At 41.9% G+C, this 22,834-nt stretch overlaps 1 protein-coding gene across 2 annotated transcripts in view; it reads right to left on the bottom strand.

Annotated features, from left to right (window-relative positions):
* The window catches only part of Hif1a (hypoxia inducible factor 1 subunit alpha), a 46,263-nt gene extending 39,404 nt beyond the window's left edge, over positions 1-6,859 (bottom strand). For both annotated transcript variants that reach the window (XM_050153608.1, XM_050153609.1), the window contains exon 1: positions 6,444-6,859. In XM_050153608.1, the coding sequence (XP_050009565.1) occupies positions 6,444-6,478 (35 nt within the window). In that variant the 5' untranslated portion in view covers positions 6,479-6,859. The remainder of the gene's footprint in view (positions 1-6,443) is intronic.
* Between the last annotated feature and the right edge of the window lie 15,975 nt (positions 6,860-22,834).

Genomic DNA, 22,834 nt, shown 5'->3' with positions numbered 1-22,834 from the left:
GATTAAATGAAGGAATACATATAAAAAGCTGGGCAGAACAAATATTTTAAGTTATGTAAATAGGGAATTATGTGAATTAAAATGATCTATCAGAGACACATTGAACATACTTTTTTTTAACCCTAACCCAGAGACACACTGAACTTTAGGGGCAATTGCTTCATCAAGCTGGTAGTACTGGTAGTAAAGAAGGGAATTTTCAGTTTTTCTAATCATGTAATTTTTTTTTTTTTAAAGAAGCTCAAAATGTTCTCTGAGAAGGGTTGCATTATAGTCTGGTCATAAAAACCTAAAGGCCAGATCTGAAGTCTTACCCAAATTCTTCAAGACATTCTGGAATGTTCTTTGTTTACTATAGCAGAACTAAATTGATTGCCTTCTTGATGGCAGTAAACAGAATCCAATAGCAGCCTGTTAATTTTAAGCCTGTAACACTAAGGTTGTCCTATGGATGACCCATAGATGAATTTTTTAAAAGAGCAATTTTATTTTAGTCATTGTATTCCATCAGCAAAATACTTGCACAGTTAATAACAATCACTAATATTCTATTTATTATGTATCATATTTTCATAAGGCTATATATGTTTAAGGCTTGTAATATGGCAAAAAGAGGCATGGGAAGTTAAATATCACTCAGTGGCACAAAATGGAATCCTTGGCAGTCAGGATCCAGAGAATATGCACTTATCCACTTGAGATGGAGGTGGACCACACATAACAAATGTCTGCTAATGATGAGACCAGAGTGACTACGTTTCACATGTTTACCTGGCAGACAGTCCTCAGCCACACACAGATGCCTTCTTTACTCAGAACACAGAGAACAGACATTTTTAACATACTTTAAAGGATACTAACTTACTTCCCAGGCCTTGGACATAATGCACATCTATGTTTATTAACAAAATATGTTCTTTAGTCTGGTTTTAATAAATAGAAACAGTATAAAAAAGGTGAGAGAAAATTAAAATTCAAGACTGAAAAAGTAGCATGAGGATTACAAATCATAAGAAAGGTTCCTATGAAAAAATAATCAAGGGATATAGGAAGACTTCAAAAAAGAAAAAAAGCACCCTTTAAAATCCTCTGCATTCTCTTTGTTCATTCAATTATTCACTAGCTGTTTCATTTGTTCATTCAAATACTTAGGGCTCATGAATGACAGTATTTCCTATTAGATGTTTTTCAAATCCAGTCTATTTAAGATTTTGCCTATAGAAAAATATACCCAATCATACAGTGGATAAAAGAAGGGGTCTCTTTACAGGAATTTGTTTAATGTCTACTTTTATAAGAGCCATACAACATATCAAACTATTTTAAGACTCCAATTTTCCACCCTTAAACTTTGCTTACTTTTGCCAGTGTTTTTTAGCTGGACAAACATATCTTCACAAACTATTAGGAAAAGGGGAGAAATAGAGAACACTTGTCACTCCTCAGTAACAACAGCAACATTAAAAAACTTTTGATTTGTCTAATTATGATAGCTCTAATCAACCAAGGACAGTAGACAGAAGCTATGTTCCACCACTAGCTTTTCCCCCATTAAATAAAATTTCAACATGATACCTTAAAATAATCTTTATATTAAGTATCCTAACCAAGAAGAATTTAATGGGAAAACATTAATAAATGACAGTGGAGATGAACAGAACAATTAAATGAGAACATTTTGTTTTATAAAAATGGTACCATTTCAATTACCATCTTAAACGAGGCTTTATCTTCAAAAGAACAAGTATACACTAGTTGACACTAAATATTCCTTTCTGAGAAAACTCTAGTAGACCAACTCTTTCCAAGCTACTAGAAAAATTTCACTCCCATTTTAAAAGTATTTAACATTATTCTTTAAAGCTTTCTCTGTGCTCTGACATTTTGCTTTGTTTTGTTGTAAGTAGCATCATGTTTACTGACCATTCACAAGCCAAAAACAATCTCTTCAATATATTTATTTGGATGACCACCACAAAGAACAAATGTCCTGCCTCCTCTCCAGAAAGAAACAAAAAAACAAAACAGACAAAAAACCCTACAAAGTGCTAGGGAGGCACTAAAGAAATAATGTTTGTGCACTATTGAAAGGAATATTAAAAAGGTAGAAACTACTATTGAAAAGGTATGGAAGTTCCTAAAAAACTTATTTACTGTTTTATAATTTAGCAGACTGACTGGGAACAGGACCTTCATGAGATATTTGCATATATGTTCTCAGCAACACAACAGAGGCAAAGGAGAAGTAATCCAAGTGTCAGTGGACAAACAATACAGCATAGTTATAAACAGAAAGTCTTCAAGGGAAACGGCGCACAAACCACTACGTGAATGAAAAGACATCATCAGAAAGAAAATTCACAGAAAGACAAAACCCATATGACTCTAGTTTCATGCGCATTCAGAGCAGCCAGGTTTGTGATTCAGAGAGAATGGTGGCACCAGTGTGGGAAGCTGGGAGTTGTAAAATGGCTATAGATTCAGTTTTGCAAGACAATTGATCATATGACAAAATTTGCCATTGGTAAATTTTATAATGGCTAGAATAGGATATTTTATGTTAAGTCTTTTTAAAGAACTAAATAAAACATACACAATCACTTCAAAGGCAATAGGGAGATTGTCTTGGAGTAATATCTTTAAATTTGCTTTAGAATTTTGAACTCTTTATGTTTGTCTAAAAGATTATGCCTAGGAAACAGATGAGTTTGTTAATTTTTATTGGAGAAAGCATGAATGTTAAATCAAATTCAATGCACATACCAAGTATTTCTTTTTTTTCACTTCAAGAGATGGAGACAAAATTGTTATAATTAAAACCTATGGTTGGTTGAAACATTCTCACTACACTTTTATCAAAAAATGCTGAGCAATGACAACATTGGCTGGTTAAATTCCTTTTTAAACCCTTCAGAATAAGGCAGAAAACATGCAAATAAGTATCTATACCACAAGCAACAAAAAACTAGATAAAACCCACCTGTCGCTATCTAGTCCCAAAGGGGGTGGGGACTGAAACAAAGTACCTTTTTCCTTCTGAGTTAAAATCAATTTCTTGGTAGGAAGGCAGTTCAGCCCCACATCTATATTTGGATTACTTTCTCCTGATAAGGAAAGGGACCTTTGTTAACAATCTTAGATAAAAAAGTGATGTAGTGCTTCAGATACCCATCTTTTTAAAAACTATTTTTAGAGGTTTAACCTAAAGCTTTAATATTCATGTATGGGAATAACATCTTACAACCAAACAACATAAACTATTCTAAATTCTTATATATAAAAAAGTCAAGAGACTAATCTGCCTTAGCCTCCTATACACCATCCTTGACATACAAAAACTTGGAATGTAACCACAATATCTAAAAGCTTGAGCATGGACACCAGAGCCACAAGGACAACAGAAGCTAACCCACAGAAAGTTGGGGCACTCTCTAGACTGTAGTACAACAGGAGTGAATGTCCAAATACCCTGTCAGCTCAGTAAACACTAAAGGGAGAGTGTATTAACCCACATTTCATACAAATGAGCTGCACGCAACTGACCAATACAAACTCAAAGCCTTGCCTTGAGACAAAGGCCAATGGTCGTAAATATTGAGGTAGGCTAAGCAAAGCACCTTATTGCTACTGAGTTCCTACAGAAATCAGCATTTATAATTATCTACTCAAAACTACAGCATCAGAACAGAAAAAAAAGGTTACCAGTTCTAAAACCTAAAGCTACATTACCTTGGGTCTCTCTTGCTGAAATAAACAGCACGGCTAGAGTATGTGTTATGTCTAGAGCCCAGAGTAAATTCAAAATGACCTGTTTAGGGAGGAAACACTCAGAAGAGGAATTGTGATGACAGTATATCATATGCTCAGTGAAACAACTGATGATAGTTACCATGGCCCAGGGACACTGCTTCAACAGGAAAGATCCCTTTTCAATACTAGTCTTTTCAGTTTTTGAGCTATAGAGAAAAAAATACATAAAGGCACAGGGGAGAGAGAGAGAGAGAGAGAGAGAGAGAGAGAGAGAGAGAGAGAGAGAGAGAGAGAGAGAGAGGTCTAAAGGTTATAGAAGTCTGAACTGTAACAACACATATTTTGAAGTATACAGAATGTTACAAAGACTCCCATTCCATGTTGGCCTAAATACTTTAAATCCATTACCTCATTCCAGAAGGGTAGTATTATCACCTGGGGGTGGGGGGGGGCATATAATCCAAAAATATTTGCTAACTTGCCAGTGATCACAAAAAAAAAAAGGGTTGGGACTCCAACTTGTGGGTATCTATCCCTACCCTCTAAATCTTCAGAATGCTGATTCTTCAAACAAGGGAGAAAGCTATATTGTAATAAGAAAAACTATGGCTAAATGAGTTTGATTTAAGTGAGCAAATCTAAAAGAGGAAATTAAGAAATATTTTTCTTAGAGATTTTACTTTAGTGAGCCAATAACTACTTGAAGTTTGAAATAGAGAATGAGTGTGATGTGTTTTCTGAAATCTAAGAATCCATATGCATGCTAAGTGAGTCAAGTGCAGTCCCAACAACTAAGAAGTCAACACCCCATACCCACTGTTAAATCCATCATGCATTTTTCTGTTCTGTTTTCTTCCAAATATTCAAGGTTTAGGTTTTCAATACCTTCTATTAAAAAAGCAAAATTCTTTCTCCCAAGTTTACTTGGGAGGCTCATTTAAGATGAAAAAATTGCAAAAAGAAAATCTTTACCTCCCAATATTTCAATTATGTTTCAAATAAATTATGATTTCAAAAGCACATCTTTAAAAAACAGCACCTAAAAGTTGCTGAGTAACCCATCACTTGTATGTTTATTATCTTTTAGTGATATTAAGAATCTCTATATTAAGAAATATAATCCCATCTGATCTAAAGCAGCTAACATCGCCAATGAAGAAAATTAATTAACAGATGGGTCTGGGGAAAACCATTTAGAACTGTGTCCAATGCACAACAGCTAATTTACTCATTCACTATAAAATTATTTTTGATTAAAAAAATAACACTGCATACAGCCAGTGGGCGTATAACTGTGTATTGTATTAAATAATTCAGCACTTAATAAGGCCAGTAAGTTGGCACTACACAATAGCAATCTACTGAACGTTTAGAGCATAGCAGCCCCATCATTTCATCAAAATCATTGTAGTCACTTCTGCAAAATTAATTGCAACTAATTCTGGTAACTCGTGGTGTTTCGTCTCGACTTGTTGGCTCACTTTAAAACATTTCTCAAAGTGCTTCCTTTGGTGCATACAAACCTTCTGTGAACCTTCTATGGAGTAAGGACCAAGATAAGGGACCCACAGAACAGCAAGAAGACGAATCAATTCTCTTCTGCTGCTATGGATAAGGGGAATTAATCTCTTCCAGAAGACTGGAAGGATTTAGCAGTACATTAAGCCAGTCTTCTAACCACAGTTCTTACTATAAACCTTCACCTCCTTAAACTGATTTACTCAAGGTTAAAATCCCGAAGAAGACAGAACTATGTGCTGGCGGCAGGGGTCGATCTTACTACCACTAGCTGCACTCTTCATTCTAGAAGGTGCTCCTCAGACTCCAACCACAAGATGTTTCCTAAACTTACAGCAAGTTTTCACCGACAATTTCTCACTTCGGATACATTTCCTGATACAATTCTTTTCAGGTGTGCCAACACATTTGCAACATTGTAACTGATGTGTTTCATTTGCTCTTATTATACAGCCCCCCCGCCCCGCGCCATCTCATTAAATCACCGGCCTAAGTTGAACCAAAACTTAACAGCAAGCTGTTTTCAGGAGTCAAAGAGGCATATACATATTCACATGCAACGCCCGGCCTCTCCTGTCAGGCGATGCAAGGCACAAGTTTGTAAAAACTGCAAGTTGTTTAAAATGACGCCGTTCCCCCAAATTCCCGTTACTCCGGAGGCGGCAAGTTTTCCCAGATCACAACGAGAGCCGCACGTGCAAACTAGAAAGTTAGCATCTTCGGGCCCCCGGAGCAACTCCCTAGCGTACAAAGGCGGCGGCGGCGGCCGCGGCTCAGCCAGGCGGCTCGGGGGTGGGAGCCCCGGGTCGGCCTCGACCCCAAGAAGCTGGCAGCGCGCGCAGGGTCCGCCCGGGGCCGGCTGATCGCGGCGACCGCGGAGGACAGGGGCGGCGGGAAGGCGCGGAAGCGAGAGGGGCGTACTCGGCCCTGGCCGGCTCGGCCGGATAGGCGCGCGGGGCAGGATGGGCTGCGACGGCGCGGGGCGGGCGTCCGGGGCGGAGACCCCAGCCCCGCCGAGCGCTGGGCCCGCGACTCCCACCCCCCGCGCCAAGATGGCGACGTGGACCGCGGGGGAGCCCGGCGCGCGAGGCTGGGAGGTGGGGGGGGGGGGGAGAGACGGGAGGGGAGCGGAGACAAAAAAGGCCAGCCCCCGGGAACGCGGCGGCCCGGCTTACTTTTTCTTCTCGTTCTCGCCGCCGGCGCCTTCCATGGCGAATCGGTGCCCGCGGTGCCTTCCCCCGCCGGCGGCCCCCGGGCTCGCTCACGGCCTAAGCGCTGGCTCGGTCCGCACGCGCAGAGAAAGGGGCAAGTCCAGAGGCGGGGTGCGAGGCGAGACGCCCCCCCCGGGACGGCGAGGCGGGAGCTGCAAGCTGCGCTCGCCGGGCTCCGGCTCGGGCTCCCAGGCGCTCCTCGGGCTCGCTTGTCAGGGCCTGGCCAGCCACTGCCCACGACGGCAGCGAGGACAGTCCTCGCGTCCCCTCAGACGAGGAGGCTCTGTGCACTGAGGCGCTGAGGCAGCGGCAGGGGGCGGGCAAGGGCGGAGGCGCGCTCGGGCGCGCGGCGAGGGGAGGGGAGGAGAGGGGAAGGGAGCGGAGCCCAGGAGGGCGCGCGCCCGCCGCCGAGCCCGACGGAGGCGCGCGCCCGCGGACCCGCCTCACCTGAGCAGAGGCGGGTTCCCCGAGAGCCAATGGCGAGCGACGCAGGCGGCCAGGCCCCACCCCAGCCCACGTTGCCCTCAGCCAATCGGCAGGCGGTCAGCTGAGCCCCAGCTGGGACGCGCTACCCCGCTCACGTGCTTGTCTGTGTGCGGCTGGGGAGGGCAGAGAAAGGGGCGAAGGGGTGCGGCTGAGCCCGGGGCTGGGGACTCGGCGACTTCGGCGGCGGCGGCGTCTGGCTTTGGGAGGCGCTGCTCGGGAGAGGGGGCTGCCGAGGTCCGAGCCTGGCTCGCACCGCCCTGCTGTCTGGAGTCATCTGAGGCTGGCTCGCTCCTCAGCGGCGGGGCTGGACCCGGTTGCCGCCCAAGTCTTCTGAGTTTCCAGTTGCACAAAAATTAAAAAAAACCCGACTTTGCCGTCGTGGCAGCCAGCCCCCTGGTGTTAGAGTGGGGTCCCTTCTTTCCAGGTGACCCGGAGGCGGCTCAGGCTCTGCGCCCTGCCACAGAACAAGGGAAGTCTCCACGTCATTACGATTTTTCTGGGCCGACGTTGGATTACTGAGCGAATGCAATTAAAAATTTAAAACAAATCCTTCTTGCCAAACCTCTCAAAGGAAGTGAAGTTGCAGGGCCGTTTTAAAACAAACTATCTTAAGCATTAGCAAGTAACAGCTTTAATAAGTGAAGCCTAAGCCTGAATTGGAGTGAAAGAAGAGGAAAGGCTTTGAGAAGACTTACTTTGTTTCCACGTTGCTTTCAAAAGAGACAAAGATAATCTTAAATGGGTCCAGAAAAGGTGCAAGAGTCGTTTGAGACTGCGATTGGTTCACTGTTTAGACTATGGGAAGGAACACCGCGTCCCCTAACCTGCAGACCTAGATAGGGGACAGCCCACTTGCTATGCAAGGAGCTATGGAATAAAACAAGCACTTTTGGTCGAGTTTTGGGAGCATAATTTAGCTAGGCCATGTCAGTATGGGCTTCTGTTGTTTTATGTATCCTGAGCTCAACAAAGGAACACTGCACACACGCACATGCATGCGCGCGCACACACAGGTATTGGGGGTACATCTGAGCCTGGATGGGGGCCTCTGCTTGAGACTCTCTACCTGACACTAAATTGTTTAATATTTCCTCTTTGCCTTATTGGTACATTCTTCCAATCTAACTTTGGGTTGCATATTTATGTAGGTATCTGTGGTAGATTTAAATTATATTCAAATCTAAAAGTAATGACCTCTATAGATATACATAATGTCCAAATCTAGTAAGACAATAAACAATGCATAACGCGTCTCAACCGACCCATGAAGAGACGATTACAGCTGGGAATATATCTCAGGAGCTCAGCAGTTTTCTAGCGTGCACAACGCCCTCCCTGGCTTCAAACAAAAAAGCTAAGACTATGTAGATTGATTTTAATACTATTTTTGTTTGAAGTCTAAAACACTATACCCTTCCAAAAGAGCTATAGGAAGTATCTGAAAAAAGGAAAAGACCAAAAATATTTACTTGTCTTCCTTTTGTTTTTAATCATGAAACTATTTTTTTTTTTTTTTTTAGCGGAACACTCTGGGCTCCAGAATTCAGAGTGAGCTTGGCTATGCACGACAGTCCTCAAAACCTGATAACCCTCTTTGTGCCCCGGTTTACTCTCTTGTGAAGTGGGGATGGTATTTGTGCTACAGAATTATGGACGGTTATGGCACATGGAAAGTGCTGGAAACAATAGATGGCAATAGGAAGCCATCAAAGGATGCTGGTGGTCTTTTTACCATCCCCACATTCACGTGTCTGCTAGCAGCAATGAGTTGGGCTTCTGTACTTTAACCAGTTTCGACTATTCAAAAATGCCAATCATGTTAGTGGAAATGCTTCTAGACTCTCTGACATCATAGCTTCCGGGAGCATTTCCATCTGCAGAAATGGCAGTTCTAAAATCCGCAATCATTTTCTTCCTTGTACTTTTTTTGTTGTTGTTGTTGTTAGTTATGAATGTCCAGCCTTTGCTTGGCTTGTTTCTAGGAAGTTTTTCTTTTTTTTTTCTTTTATTTATTTATTTATTAAAGATTTCTGTCTCTTCCCCACCACCACCTCCCATTTCCCTCCCCCTCCCCNGTTTCTCAAATAAGATTTCCCCATTTCCTTTTTTTTTTTATTAAAGATTTCTGTCTCTTCCCCACTGCCGCCTCCCATTTCCCTCCCCCTCCCCTAACCAAGTCCCCCTCCCTCGTCAGCCCAAAGAGCAATCAGGGTTCCCTGCCCTGTGGGAAGTCCAAGGACCACCCACCTCCATCCAGGTCTAGTAAGGTGAGCATCCAAACTGCCTAGGCTCCCACAGCAATTGTCTCTGGCCAGGGAGCATAGCTGTAGAATATAATGTTTTAAAAATAAAAATATGAACATTGTGCATTAGCAGGTCTAACTCACTTAAAAGTATTTTTTATTATTTCAAAAAGTTGAAACTGATAATTCAGTGAACAAGATAGTTTTGAATATATATTACACTTTCCTCAAGCTTCCATTTTCCTGTATAAAAACATATAAGATATGACATTTTGTGTGTGACTATAAGTAGATACAAACATGAAGACCAGTAACATTTCACCAAGTAGTTTAAACACAATTACAAAGATGCCGGATATGATCTCCTAGTTCAGAACATCCGACTAACAACAGAACCCTAAAAGGCAAATTTTCTTATTGAAAAGAACTAAGATCACTCTTTTTATAAACTACCTATTAACACATGCATTTAGGTTGCTACCAAATAAGTACATGTGTGTGAGCAGTCTCATTTCATCACTTCACAATCTTTACCAGTGTCCAAGGTCCACTCCAACTCACTTTGCCGAATTTGCTAAGGAGTTTAAAAGAACATTGCAAAATGACTTCATTGACTTTTAACCCGATTTGCAGTGATTCACAAGGCGTCAGAGTAAAACTGGAATTTAAATTGCTACAAAAGTATGGAGCAATGAGCCTTTTGCAAGTGAAATATACCAGGAGTCCACAGTTTAAAATACAACCAACCGTGTAGGGAAGATGAGCTTTACCGAATGATTCCAGGTTTAGCATTGCCCTTTGGGGCCTTTTCCTCCTCCTCTAACCCCTCCCCTTTTCCTGCTCCTCCTCTTCTCCTTCTATGTATTTGTAACAAGAATAACAATGTTAAAAGTAAATGATTCAGAAGGGATATGTTTAGAAAATTGAGGCATTAAGCATTTTTTTCTTTACAAAAATCAAAACCAAGGAAAAGATGTATTTTGTCTGAATTTATAGACAATACAAATAGAACATTTAGAACAAATAGTAACACTTCCAAAGTAACGCTTTGTAATTCAGGTAGACTCTCTTGGAGGTCACTGGGTTTGCATAACAAGTGCTTTTCCTCCCTGCACTACCTGAATAGCTCAGATAGGTTTCTTTAAAAAAGAATTCACTAAGAAATGCTAAGGGAATTTCCTGTTTTCTGCCCCACGTGAAAAGGGCATAGGACCCATGCTGGGGGTGTAACTCAGTGGTAGAGCTCTTGCCTAACTGTCCTGGGTTTGCTATTCAGTACCACGAAAACCAAACAACACCGAAAGATAAAACCCACAACTGTCATTTCCATCTTTGTGACAAGGAAAATAGTTAATCAAACTGAAATCTTTAGATATTTAATCATGATTGAAGTCACAGAGGAACAATTGTCCCAAAAGTTAGACAGACAAATCTAGACAATCACAGCTCATCAGCTGTCCTAGTTAGGGTTATGGTTGCTGTGATGAAACACCATGACCAAAGCAACTTGGGGAGGAAAGGGTTCATTTGGCCTACCTACACTTCCAAATCACTGTTCACCATTGAAGGAAGTCAGGACGGGATCTTAAGCAGGGCAGGAACCTAGAGGCAGAAGCTGACGCAGAGGCTATGGAGGGGCGCTGCTTACTGCCTTGCTCCCCATGACTTGCTCAGTCTGTTTTCTTATAGAACTCGCGACCTCCAGCCCAGGGATGACGCCACCCACAATGGGCTAGGGCCTCTCCCATCAGTCACTAATTAAGAAAAATTGCCTTACAGACTTGCCTACAGGTTGATGTTAGGGAGACACTTTCTTAATTGAGTTTTCCTCCTCTCGGGTGACTTCAGCTTGGGTCAAGCTGACATAAAACTATACGGCAGCACACTGGGAGCTCACAGTTTACCTGGAGCCGAGCCAGAACCACAAGCCACAGGAGCACTTGAAACTGGAGTCCAGGACTCGTCCAAGCTCAGTGTAAAGCAATTTGAGAACACAAGTCCATATGCTCTCACCTATGGACTTTCCTTAGTTTTATTGTTTCACCTTGGCTGAGTTTCCCCCTAGGAACACAACCAGATCCTGATATGAAAATCTGTGAGCAATATCCTTTTGCTTTTGTCAAAAGGGGCAAGCATGCACACACACACACACACACACACACACACACACACACACACGTGTGTATAGGAGAGAGAAGAAAGAGATTTAAAAGGAGTCCATAAGGAGCATGGAGGGGGGACAAGGGAGGGCAATGCAATATGTGCACCATGGAAGCAGTGGGAAGATCTAGGGTGAAGGAGGGAAAGCGGCTAGAGAAAGGCAACGAGGTGCTGAACAAAGCAAGATGGCGCATATGTATAAAAGTGTCACAATAAAACCCCTAGGTTGTATGCCTACCTTTAAAACACAATAGAAGATAAAGAAATAAAATTAAAAATAAGAACCAAATAATTCTAGATTTCTCCTCAACTAGGCTCAACAGCCCTCCCTCCAGAAAAAAAATGATTTTATCAGTCCCTTACCAACTGGGGCCTACAAAGTCAAACCAATCTAAGCAAATGAAAACACCAGTTCTAGTCAGTTCTGACATTGCATGTTGGAGAAAGGGAATACTCAGCTCAGAGTAACAACAGGACTGAGAGCCAAGCGCAGGACAGCAGGAGAGCACACCTAGAGGAACTCAAGCCTCTCACCCTACAGTAGAGTGTTCAGGGACACCCAAAGACATCATGGCAAATGAAAACATAGATACTGGAGGAAATTTTAGTCTCTGATTGCTACAGCAGATAGTAATAGCCTCACTCTCAGTCAGACTGAAACTGTAAACTATAGGCCTGTCTACTATGTTCCTAATATAGCACATCTGTTTTAAAATAAGAAGTGCCAAGGCAAAAAGGGGAAAAAGAAAGAGGAAGGGGTTGGACAGATAGCTCAGTTGGTAGAATGCTTATGGCTCAAACATGCGGAGTTGTCTTCAATCCCACAGCCCATGCAAAAAGTGGCTTCTGTAACCCCAGAGCTGGAAGGTGGAGATAGGAGGACTCTTGGGGTTTGCTGACTAGCAAGTCCAGTTAAATTGGTGAGAGACCCTGTCTCAAAAAATAAGGTAGAGAGAGCCCGAGGGAGACTCCTAATACCAACCTATGACCCCTGCAAGCATATGCACACCCATGTGTGTGCATCCTCCACAAGTATACACACACATACACACACACACACACACACACACACACACACACACACCAGCCATGGTCTGAAATGACAATCCAAACAACAGAATCAGGCTTAAACGTAAAAGAGACCAGAAAGGTAAAATAACCTGTTAATACATTAAGGACTGTCATGGAAAATATGTACAGTAGGTAATAGCAGATGAGCAATGCAAGCACAGTAAAGAAAGCTTAGAATAACTGCAAGTTCTGGAGATGAAAAAAGAATGCCCAAGTTGGGCTCATCAGTAGACAGACTGGACCCAGAAAAAACAAAAAAAGAAATCCATGATTTGAAGAAGTTTTATCAATACAAACTTCTAGAACTGAAATGCCACACCAAAAAAATAAATAAATAAATAAAAAAGTAATAATTCCCAACAACTAGGCAATGACAAAATATGAAAACAAACAATGAACAACTAGAACAATGACAAAATATGAAACCAAACTGTAACAGAAGGGGGATATCGGAAGCTCGGAAATTTCAAAACCTAGTGATAAAAATCAAAACATAGATGCTGGATTCTCAGAAAAATTAACCACAAAAATTGAAAAAAAAAAAAACGCTTTGCATCCAGGAATAGTGTTTTTAATCTGGAGAATCCAAAGAAGACAAGCTAAAAAGAAAAGACTGGGAATAAAGGATGTGAGAGGAGACAGCTTGTCTACACAGAAGCAGAGATGACACTACACCAGCCTTTTTGTCAAAGCCATTCCAGCAAGAAGACAGTGGAATGACAGATTTAAAACATTGGAAGAAAAAAAAAAAAACCCTCCCAACAACCCCAAATCCTATGCTTGATGAAATTATCCTTAAAAAGTATAGAAGAGTCTAAGTACCTTCCTTTCTTTGAAACGAAGTCCAGGAGACTTCCTTAGGCAAGCAAAACTAAGACCAGCAGCTGCCAGCAGACCTGCCTTGTGGGAAACGTGGAAAGATTTTGAAAAGAGCACGAATCAGAAACTCGAAACCTCATAAAAAGAAAAAGAAAAAAAAAAAAAAAACAAGGCAGGGAAGCACAGAAGGAACCAAGGAAAGAAAAGGGAAAGGCTTTTTTTTTTTTTCCTTACCTTTAGTTGCTCTAACACCAGAACACTAATAGGGAAAAGTATTCTGCTTTCTTGCTCTTGGAAAAGCGAGTGAGCGCCACCGTTGTGAAAATGGATGGAAGGGAGGAACGAGAAACTGGTATAAGCTGCTCGCGTTACCAGTGAGGCAGGATAATATTTGGAAGTGGACCCGGATTAGTCATAAATGTATGTTGCAAACTCTAAGGCAACCACGAAAATTTTTGAAGTAGAATACTGGACTGGGGATATGGCTTAGTGGATAAAGGGCTTGCCGTGGACCCAAGTCTGGGTCCCCGAACCCATGGAACAGCCAGGCCGGGCAAGGTGGCACACACCTGTAACCCTAGTGTAACCCTAGGCTAGGGAAGCCCAGATAATTGGATCCTGGGATCTCACTGGCCAACTAGCCTAGACAGAGATTTCTTGGCTCAGTGAGGGTCCCTGTCTCAATATTCAAAAAAAATAAAAGGGTGGAAAGTAGTTGGAAAAGACTCCTGGTGTCAGTCTCTGGTGTCCACACATGCGTGCATAGGTGGGCGGGCACACACACACACACACACACACACACACACACACACACTTAAGCACACACACATATATAGAGACACCCAAAACATATTAGCCATTATAACAAGGTTACAGAATACAATTAATATAAAAAACAATCTCTTCCATGCATAGAAAAAAAACCAAGCAATTAGATTTGAGTTTAAAGCAGTATCATTTATACGAGCACTAAAGCACAGAGCTATGCCAGGCACACACACACACGCACACACTTGAGCACACACACCACACACACACTTGAGCACACACACCACACACACACTTGAGCACACACACCACACACACACTTGAGCACACACACCACACACACACTTAAGCACACACACATATATAGAGACACCCAAAACATATTAGCCATTATAACAAGGTTACAGAATACAATTAATATAAAAAACAATCTCTTCCATGCATAGAAAAAAATAAGCAATTAGATTTGAGTTTAAAGCAGTATCATTTATATGAGCACTAAAGCACGGAGCTATGCCAGAGAATAAATGTAAGAAAACATGTCTATGACTTACAGGAGGCAGGCTACAAAAATCTGATGACGTAAGAAAACAAAGGAAACCTAAAGACGTGGAGAGGCGCTTCACCTTGATGAATGGGAAAATCCACCATTATTAAGAAGGCAGGTTGTTTTACCCAGCTGGTCTGTAGATTCAGGGCAGTTTAGTAAAACCTCTGACAAGTTACTTCGTGATTATCAGCAAACTAGTACTAAAGTGAATGCAGCGAAGGCCAGGACAGAGACGACAGGAGAAGATGAGGAGATTCAAGAGAGTGACGCTACCTGACCAGGACCATCTATGAAACTACTGTTATCAGGACAGTGCGGTGTTGGCAAAGAACGGACAAATAGAACGAGAAGACTTGACAGCCCAGAAACAGACCCACATGAAATAGTTACTCCTCTCTGGCAAGGGAACCAAGACAACTCAGCAGGGTTTGGGGCATAAGAGAGAGAAGAGGGAGTTTGTAGGAACTCCACACTTTCTGCTCAATTACTGGGTAAGCTTATATTTTCTCTGTGAAACTGAGTCTAATGATTAAAGGAAAAAAGTGAGATATTCTTTCAAGGTCAGGGATTCAAATCTTGGTTCTGCATAAAGCAGAAGACTTAAATTTGCAAAGATAAGGCCTGATAAAGCGTTTCTTTGACTGGAGATGTAAGTGGTACCTGGATATCATTCTGACCTCACAGTCATCCAGGGGAATCTCAAAAGCCACAGCTGAAGAGGATTCTAGAAATGGAAGGCATAGAGAAAGGGGTGAGCGTTCCATCTTTGAAAATCATAGGCGACGGCCCTCCTGGCCCAGACACTTGCAAGCTTTCGCCATATTTCTTCACTTATAGGTTTAATTTTAAATTGCTAAGTTCACCCATTTTAAAAGAAAACAACTTCACCATCTATCGGGTAGCATGTGAACAGAAGGAACATGTCTGTGAGTCTGTCTTTCCCACTTTCTGTCCTCTATCCCATACCACACCGATATGTAGATTTAGATTATGGTCTGCTATTCTATTAAGAACCCGTTCTATTATAGTCAAACGTAAGTTTAGTTTAATCTGCAAGCTCACATGCCATTTGAGAATTACTCAAGGGCCAGAACACCCTTAGGATTGGTACCCAATACACAATGCAACTTTTTTTTTTTTTAAAGCATTCTAAACGTGGGGTATGCATTTTGCCCATCCTGTTTTTCCACCCAAGCTCCATGATAACCCTAGGAGGTAGGAATTATGATCAGAGTATGCATCAGAAGTTAATGATTAAGCAGGTTTTAAAAAAAAAAAACTAAGTTGAGGGTTAGGGAGCAGGAGAAGCAGGGTTCTGGACCATGCCACACCCTTTCCTATTCAAGCTACTGTAATAGCTGTGTTGGAAAAGTTCAAGGCTCCAGGATGTGGGGGTGTGTCCTAAAATGGTTTATCAACTATTTAACACCCCTATAACAGCAGGGTGTATTTCTGAGTGTAGTGTGCATTTGGCTAGCGGCAAATCAAAAACAGCAAATGAACAAATTCTTTCAGGAAACCAATCCGGACCTCTCTAGCTGGTGTGTCCAACTCATGACAGCCCCACACAAACTCAGTTTTTAAATATTTATTTTGTTTCATTTGTGTATTTTCCTCTCTCTCTCTCTCTCTCTCTCTCTCTCTCTCTCTCTCTCTCTCTCTCTCTCTCTCTGTGTATGTGTGTGTGGTGTGTGCATGTGGAGATCAGATGGTAACTTTGGGTATTGGTCTTCCCTTTCCACCTTGTTCGAGTCAATGTCTCTCTCTGTTTATTTGCCACTGTCTATGGCAGATTAGCTGACCTGCAGGTTTTCAAGGATTGTCCTGTCTCTGCCTCTCACTTGGCTATAGGAATGCTAAGATTATGGACATCCAGTATCACGTGGGGCTTTACAAGAGTTCTGAGGGCTTGAGCTCAGGTCCTTATCCTTATCTAACAACCACTTTACCACTGAGCCATCTCCCCCTGCCCCACCTATGAAAGACTATTTTCCATTGCAAGGCACAATCCACTGCTTCCACAGAGATAGTTATCTTCACATAGCTTTCTTTAATCGGACACTTCTGACACCAGAGCGCACGTCGGCAGCAGCAGGAGGCTGCACAAGGCTATGCCAGGACCATATATGCTTCTGAACATTGTATGCAGATCTGACTTCATTTGCATCTTTATGTTTATTTACATTTCTCTCCACTGTGGAAGGAGCCATGCATGGTATCCGTACTTGTTTAGGTTCATATGCTTCCATTAAAAAGTTACTCTAACTTTTAAACAAGATTTATACATGTTTATGGTAATGTGTGATAAAATAGAACATTGTTTAATCGTACTTTATGCACTCACTACATATCTTTTGCTTAATTTCTTTTTTTTTTTAAGATTTTATTTATTACATATACAATACAGTGTTCCGCCTCCATGTCAGAAGAGGGCACCAGATCTCATTGTAGATGGTTGTGAGCCACCATGTGGTTGCTGGGAATTGAACTCAGGACCTCAGGAAGAACAGTCAGTGTCCTTAACCTCTGAGCCATCTCTCCAGCCCTGCTTAATTTCTTTAACGTCTATGCAGTCTGTAGGCTTTTTCAAATTGTCATACATCTCACAAGGAAAGATATACATGTAAGTGGATCTGAACATCAGGCCTGTGCTATGCAAGGTTGATAGCATCTGTGAGTTGATCTAGACATAGCCTATTATTCTGAATTTCCTGCTCTTTCCTTTATGTACAAACGATAAGGTAATACACATCATCCACATGTGAACTGATTACACAACCCTATTGTTGGGTATTATCTCTTATAAGTTCACGTACGAATATAATAATTTTTAGATCAGTTTCATGTAGTTCAGGCTAGCCTCAACCCTCTGTGTAGACCAGGTTGGCCTTGAACTCCTGATTTTCTCACCTCCATCTCCCAAAAGTTAGGCTCACAGCCTTTGCCTCCACACCTGGCCTCTGATGAAGTGAAGTGTCAAGCTGAAAGACATTTACAGTTGGTGCAAAGCCTTGTGTGTTGCTTTGAATGTAACTGGCCCACATAATCTCCCAGGGAGTAGCATTATCAGGAGGTGTGGCTTTGTTGGAGTGGGTAGGGCCTTGTTGGAGGAAGTGTGTCATTGTGGAGGCGGGCCTTGAGGTTTCATAGACTCAGAATACCTCTCATTGTGTCAACTGATTTCCTGTTGCCTGCAAAATGTAGGACCCTCGGCTGTTTCTCCAGCACCATGCCTGCAGGCATGCCGCCATGCTCCCCGCCATGATGGACTGAACCTCTGAGCTGTAAGCGAGCCCCCTTAATTAAATGTTTTCTTTATGAGTTGCTGTGATCATGGTGTCTCCTCACACCCTAACTAAGACATCTTGATATTTATAAACAACGATTGTTTGAATTTGATTTCAAATTAAAATATGCTCTTCTAGTTGGATGTTACATAAGACATTCTTACGGAGAGGCAAAGCTGATATAGTTTCCTCTGGGCAAGCCATATCAATTTCCTTATCTAGTTGTGAAGAAAGCTTTCAACCTCAAATGAGTTACAAATAGAGAGAGCTGCTTTCCGCAGAGTTTAAAAATTAGCTTTTACTTTCTCTAGTCTTCACTGTCCATAGAGTTAAGACTCCGAGTTTGCATCACACACAATTTTTTCAGCTGAAAAGATGCTAAATTTTTTTCATGGCAGGTGATTGACAACTTCACAATGCAGTTTGAGTCAGCTTAAATTGAATCTGAGTTTTCTTACAGTGAATTGTAAAAGGCATACTACCACGCTAGGAATCCTTTTTTTTTGAAATTTACTTTTATTTTATGTGTATAGGTGTTCTGTGTATATGTATGTCTGTGTACTCTGTGTGTGCCTGGTGCCTGCGGGGGCCAGAAGAGTGTATGGGACCCATGGGACTGGAGTTACAGGTTGTAATCCACTGTATGGACTCTAGGAATTGAACCCCGGTCCTCTGAAAGAGCCACCAGGGCTTGTAACCACTGAACCATCTTTCTAGCCTTCCCTTCTAAAATTTTATAATGTAGGAGGAGTTTTAAAGAATCCAATCCATCTGCTAGAATCTGAAGATGTCACCACCATTATACAAATTAACATTACGTAGTTGACACCGACTTGAAGCCAAACTTGAAATTTGTTCCTGTCTGTAGAGGAAAAGTGTCTTCAAGCTTTGCAAACAGTCTGCTGAACATCTGGCCAGACAGCTCTGAAAAATAAACTCTTATTAGATGGTGCCTGCTCCAGGACGCCTGCGCATTTTCATCCAACTCTGTTTCCATGGTACAGGGATAGCCTCCCCCTCCCCCACTCCACGTCATACTCAGGCAGTCAGGGGATGAAAGGTTAATAAGGAAAACTCAGAAGGAATCTTAGGACAGAAATGCTCACTTTAATAAGCTGTTTGTGTGACATCATTACTCTCCTCAAAACAACTGTGGTTTCCATCAGGGGGAAAAAATACTACCCAAACATTAAGAATGCCAGTGACAAGAACATCCTGAAATATCTTTCCTCTAGATGCTAATTTCCACTGCAAGTTACATCTTTTTCTTTTTCCAGTCATCTGGGATTTTAGAATAAGCATTCAAAATAAAATTTGCAATAGAATAATTAAAGCAGACGTGAAAGAAGGGTCTCGTATTGCTTAATATTTATCTTAGCTTGGTTTTCTTTCCAGGCGCCCCGAGCCAGTGGCAATTCATATTTTCCAAATATTGGGTGGATAAAGTTTCTCTTTGATTTTCTTCTTTTTTTTTCCCCCTTTTAGGTGGGTAATGCAGCCCCATTAGCTGTTTGGCTCTTCCGTCGGAAAACTTAAAAAGTTTCCTCTGATTAAGTGTGTCAGAACTTGCCTGTGAAGAACCAGAGTCGTTCATAAGAACTACATTAATTTTATACCAGGACTTGCAAAGACAGGTCGGTTCCTCCTGCGTAAGTGGCTGTCCCAAGGAAGCCAAAGCTCTGCAGCATTATCTTATGGTCTTAATATTAGGATAGAGATAATAAAATTAAGAGTACGCTGTGTGCCGAGCTTGGGGGTGGACCTTGGGAATTATATACACTTTTAACGAGTGCTTTCTAAGTTCTGGCTTCAGCTCCACACCTCACCTTTGGTCTACTCTTCTGAGGCTGAAAGTGACTAACGGAAGACTGTCCTCTGAGTTACCGACGTTTCTTGGTTTGGAAGGTAAATGTCTGGTCCCTTGAACTGACTTGTCCTTTGTGTCACCAGGCAGCAGAAGCTCTGACTCCATCTGTGTCACAAACCCTGTCAGTCTCGTATCCCATTAACAAGGTCTTTGGTCACTAGGTTCAGGGTCAGGCGATTGCCTCTAGGTCTGGCTAAACCGCTTCTTTGATATTTACAGCTGGAGTAAAGACAATCCCAGAGTGTAGCTAACCTAGGGCCTGTAGGAAGAGGGAACCGACAAGAATATGTGGTGAGGAAATGGGAAAGTGTTTCAAAATATGGTAATATTGGTGCTGTGATAGTGAGGATGTGCATACCTCAAATGCATCAAACTCACATAAAGAAAAACTTGTTTTATCGCATATAAATCCCTGCCTCCTACTCACTGAGTGCTCTCCTAACCTCTGCTCTTATCTTTGATGTGAGCCATCAGGCTACATTTCGACTATGAGTTTGTTGATCACCCAGATTTTGTCTACGCCATAGCCTTTAGTTGTATATCTTGGTTCTGTCTGTGGCAGATTGACTCCTGGCACTCAGCGGTTTTTTTTTTTCCCCAGAGCTTTTCAAACCCTGGTATAGTATCACTACACTAACCAAAATATTCAACTTGAATGATGTCAACAAGCACGATGGAAAATTTGAGAGGATAAGCTAGCTGGATGATTTCTCACTGGGCGGAAAGAGAGAGAAAAAATAGAAAGGTCAGACAGAAGAGGCTAGAAGCTGGCTCCTCCCTGCTCAAATGCTGGCGAAACCACATTGAGGGAGTGAATGCTGCTAATATTCCAAGGCAAATGGTCTGGGTTGGATGTAGATACCTGAGCCACACAGGAGGTTCTCATGGTGTGTGTTAGCATCCATATAGAGAGACATGTTCTTTCGTGGTTTGAAAACCTAGCAACCACCTTTTGGAAATGTGAAGCTTGCATATTACCTCAAGATGGAGAAAAAAAAAATCAGACCAGGCCTTAGAAAAAAAGTAAATTTCAAAATGCTGTCACATTCAAAATGTTCGACACCAAGTACAGCTCCTCGCCATCCACTGCAGCTGCTTGTGATCTTGTTTGTTCCATTGTGCTGCTGTTATTGAAAACTGGGCTCCACAAACACTGCAGAAGCTTAAGAAATAAGGGATGGGGCTGGAGAGATGGCTCAGTGGTTAAGAGCATTGCCTGCTCTTCCAAAGGTCCTGAGTTCAATTCCCAGCAACCACATGGTGGCTCACAACCATCTGTAATGAGGTCTGGTGCCCTCTTCTGGCCTGCGGGCATACACACAAACAGAACATTGTATACATAATAAATAAATAAATAAATATTTAAAAAAAATAGAAAAAAAAAGAAATAAGGGATGGTGTAAGGATGACATAGTTTCCTCGGAGGGCTGATGAGTAAGCATGTTGGACAACTGTTGGCTATCCCAGAACGTGAGAGAGAACGTCTTGGAAAGCACTAGTCTATGAGATAGGAAGTGAGCACTTGTGTGGACCAGGAACTTGTGTTCTGCCGCCCACAATCTAAATGACCTTCCCTCCTTCGGGCCTCATTTTCCTCATTTGAAAAATCAGAGAATTGAGCTAAGTCCTCACAGAGTCCCTTAAAATTAATCACTTCTAAAATAGTTTGTTCTGGGTTAAAGGTGTGACTCGGTGGTAGAACACTTGTTCAGCATGAGTAAACTCTGGGTTCAACCCAAGTAGCACTATATGAATAAGTACAGCCGTCAATAGATAAGTAATCCCACATAGTCCTTAGAGGGACAAGACATAGAAACACACAGCAAAAAATCAGAACTAGATAGGTGAACACGATTACTTTTGTGAACCTACAAAAATCCCAAATCTTTCACACGGGATCATAATACTTAATATTTTCATATCCTTTCATATTCATCATTTGGTTTTCAAAGGAGCCTTGCTACAGTGTTTGACAGAGTGCCCTGAGAAGTCAGATCACAGAAAGAGAATACCTGGGGACAGAGGGATTCTACATGTCTGGATCTTTTGCCTATTGGTTACAGTTTGTTTCCTCTTCTAGACATACATCATGCAAGACCATGAGAAGGTAACAATGCGATCTAAGTAGGCTAAAGTTGAGATTGCAATACAGCTATGGACAGATACAGACAGCTTCCTTGTCACCTAAATTTATTTGCTTCTAGTGCATTTAATTTGATTTACGCAGACACTGATATTATGCTTTCAGGGAAAATAATTGGAATAATGCTAATTGTCAGATTTCAGGCATAGATAGGTCCCTACATGCTAAGAAGAGCCCAGTGGGAGCACCCAGCTGACTCTCTAGGCAATTTATCCCATAGGAGAAAGTCTTGGTATAAACAGGATGCAGCTACAAAAACTAAGGACTTGAGCAGAGTAATTCTGTTTCCTTTTAAAATTTGTTAGGGCTTAAAAAGCCTTGCTGGGGGACTCTAATAAAATATGATGCAGAAGAGATAAACTGTTTCCCTGTTTCCCTTCCCACTTTGTGGTCAGGACTGCTAAATAGTTAGTTACAATGAAACAAGCAAGATCACAAGCAGCTGCAGCGGATGATGAGGAGCTGTACTTGGTGTGGAACATTTGAATGTGACAGCCTTTTGAAATTTACTTTTTTTTTTTTTTTAAGGCCTGGTCTAACTATGGAGATCAGGGCTAACCTGGAATTCACCACGGAATTCAGGCTGCCATAGAACTCTTGAGCCTTCATGCTTTGGCGTCCTAAATGTTAGGATTACAGGAGTGAGGGAGTGAGCTGCCCGGGCTTGGGGCAAGCAACACTAGAACCTGCTTCCAGCTGATGATACTTAGTTTCAGCAGAGCCCCTGCTTGGCGGAACTAAGGGATGTGAGCCACACCTCTGCTGTTCTCAGGAATACTTTGGAGGGTGGCACATCTGCTAGCAAAATATTGTACTGGGTTATAAGACAGTGGGCACTTTTTAAGCCTTGCTATTCCAGCATGCTTTCTGATTAGAAATTCCTAAATTATATTAGCCATCAGCTTCTTCTAGTTTCTATACAGCATAAGATATTTTTCTCATCTGATTACTTGAATAGTTT

This window comes from Alexandromys fortis, unplaced genomic scaffold (genome assembly GCF_014885135.2).
Source record: "Alexandromys fortis isolate MF-2015 unplaced genomic scaffold, M_Fortis_MF-2015_v1.1 scaffold_82, whole genome shotgun sequence".
NCBI lineage: Eukaryota > Metazoa > Chordata > Mammalia > Rodentia > Cricetidae > Alexandromys > Alexandromys fortis.
This window is presented reverse-complemented; position numbering and strand designations above follow the sequence as displayed.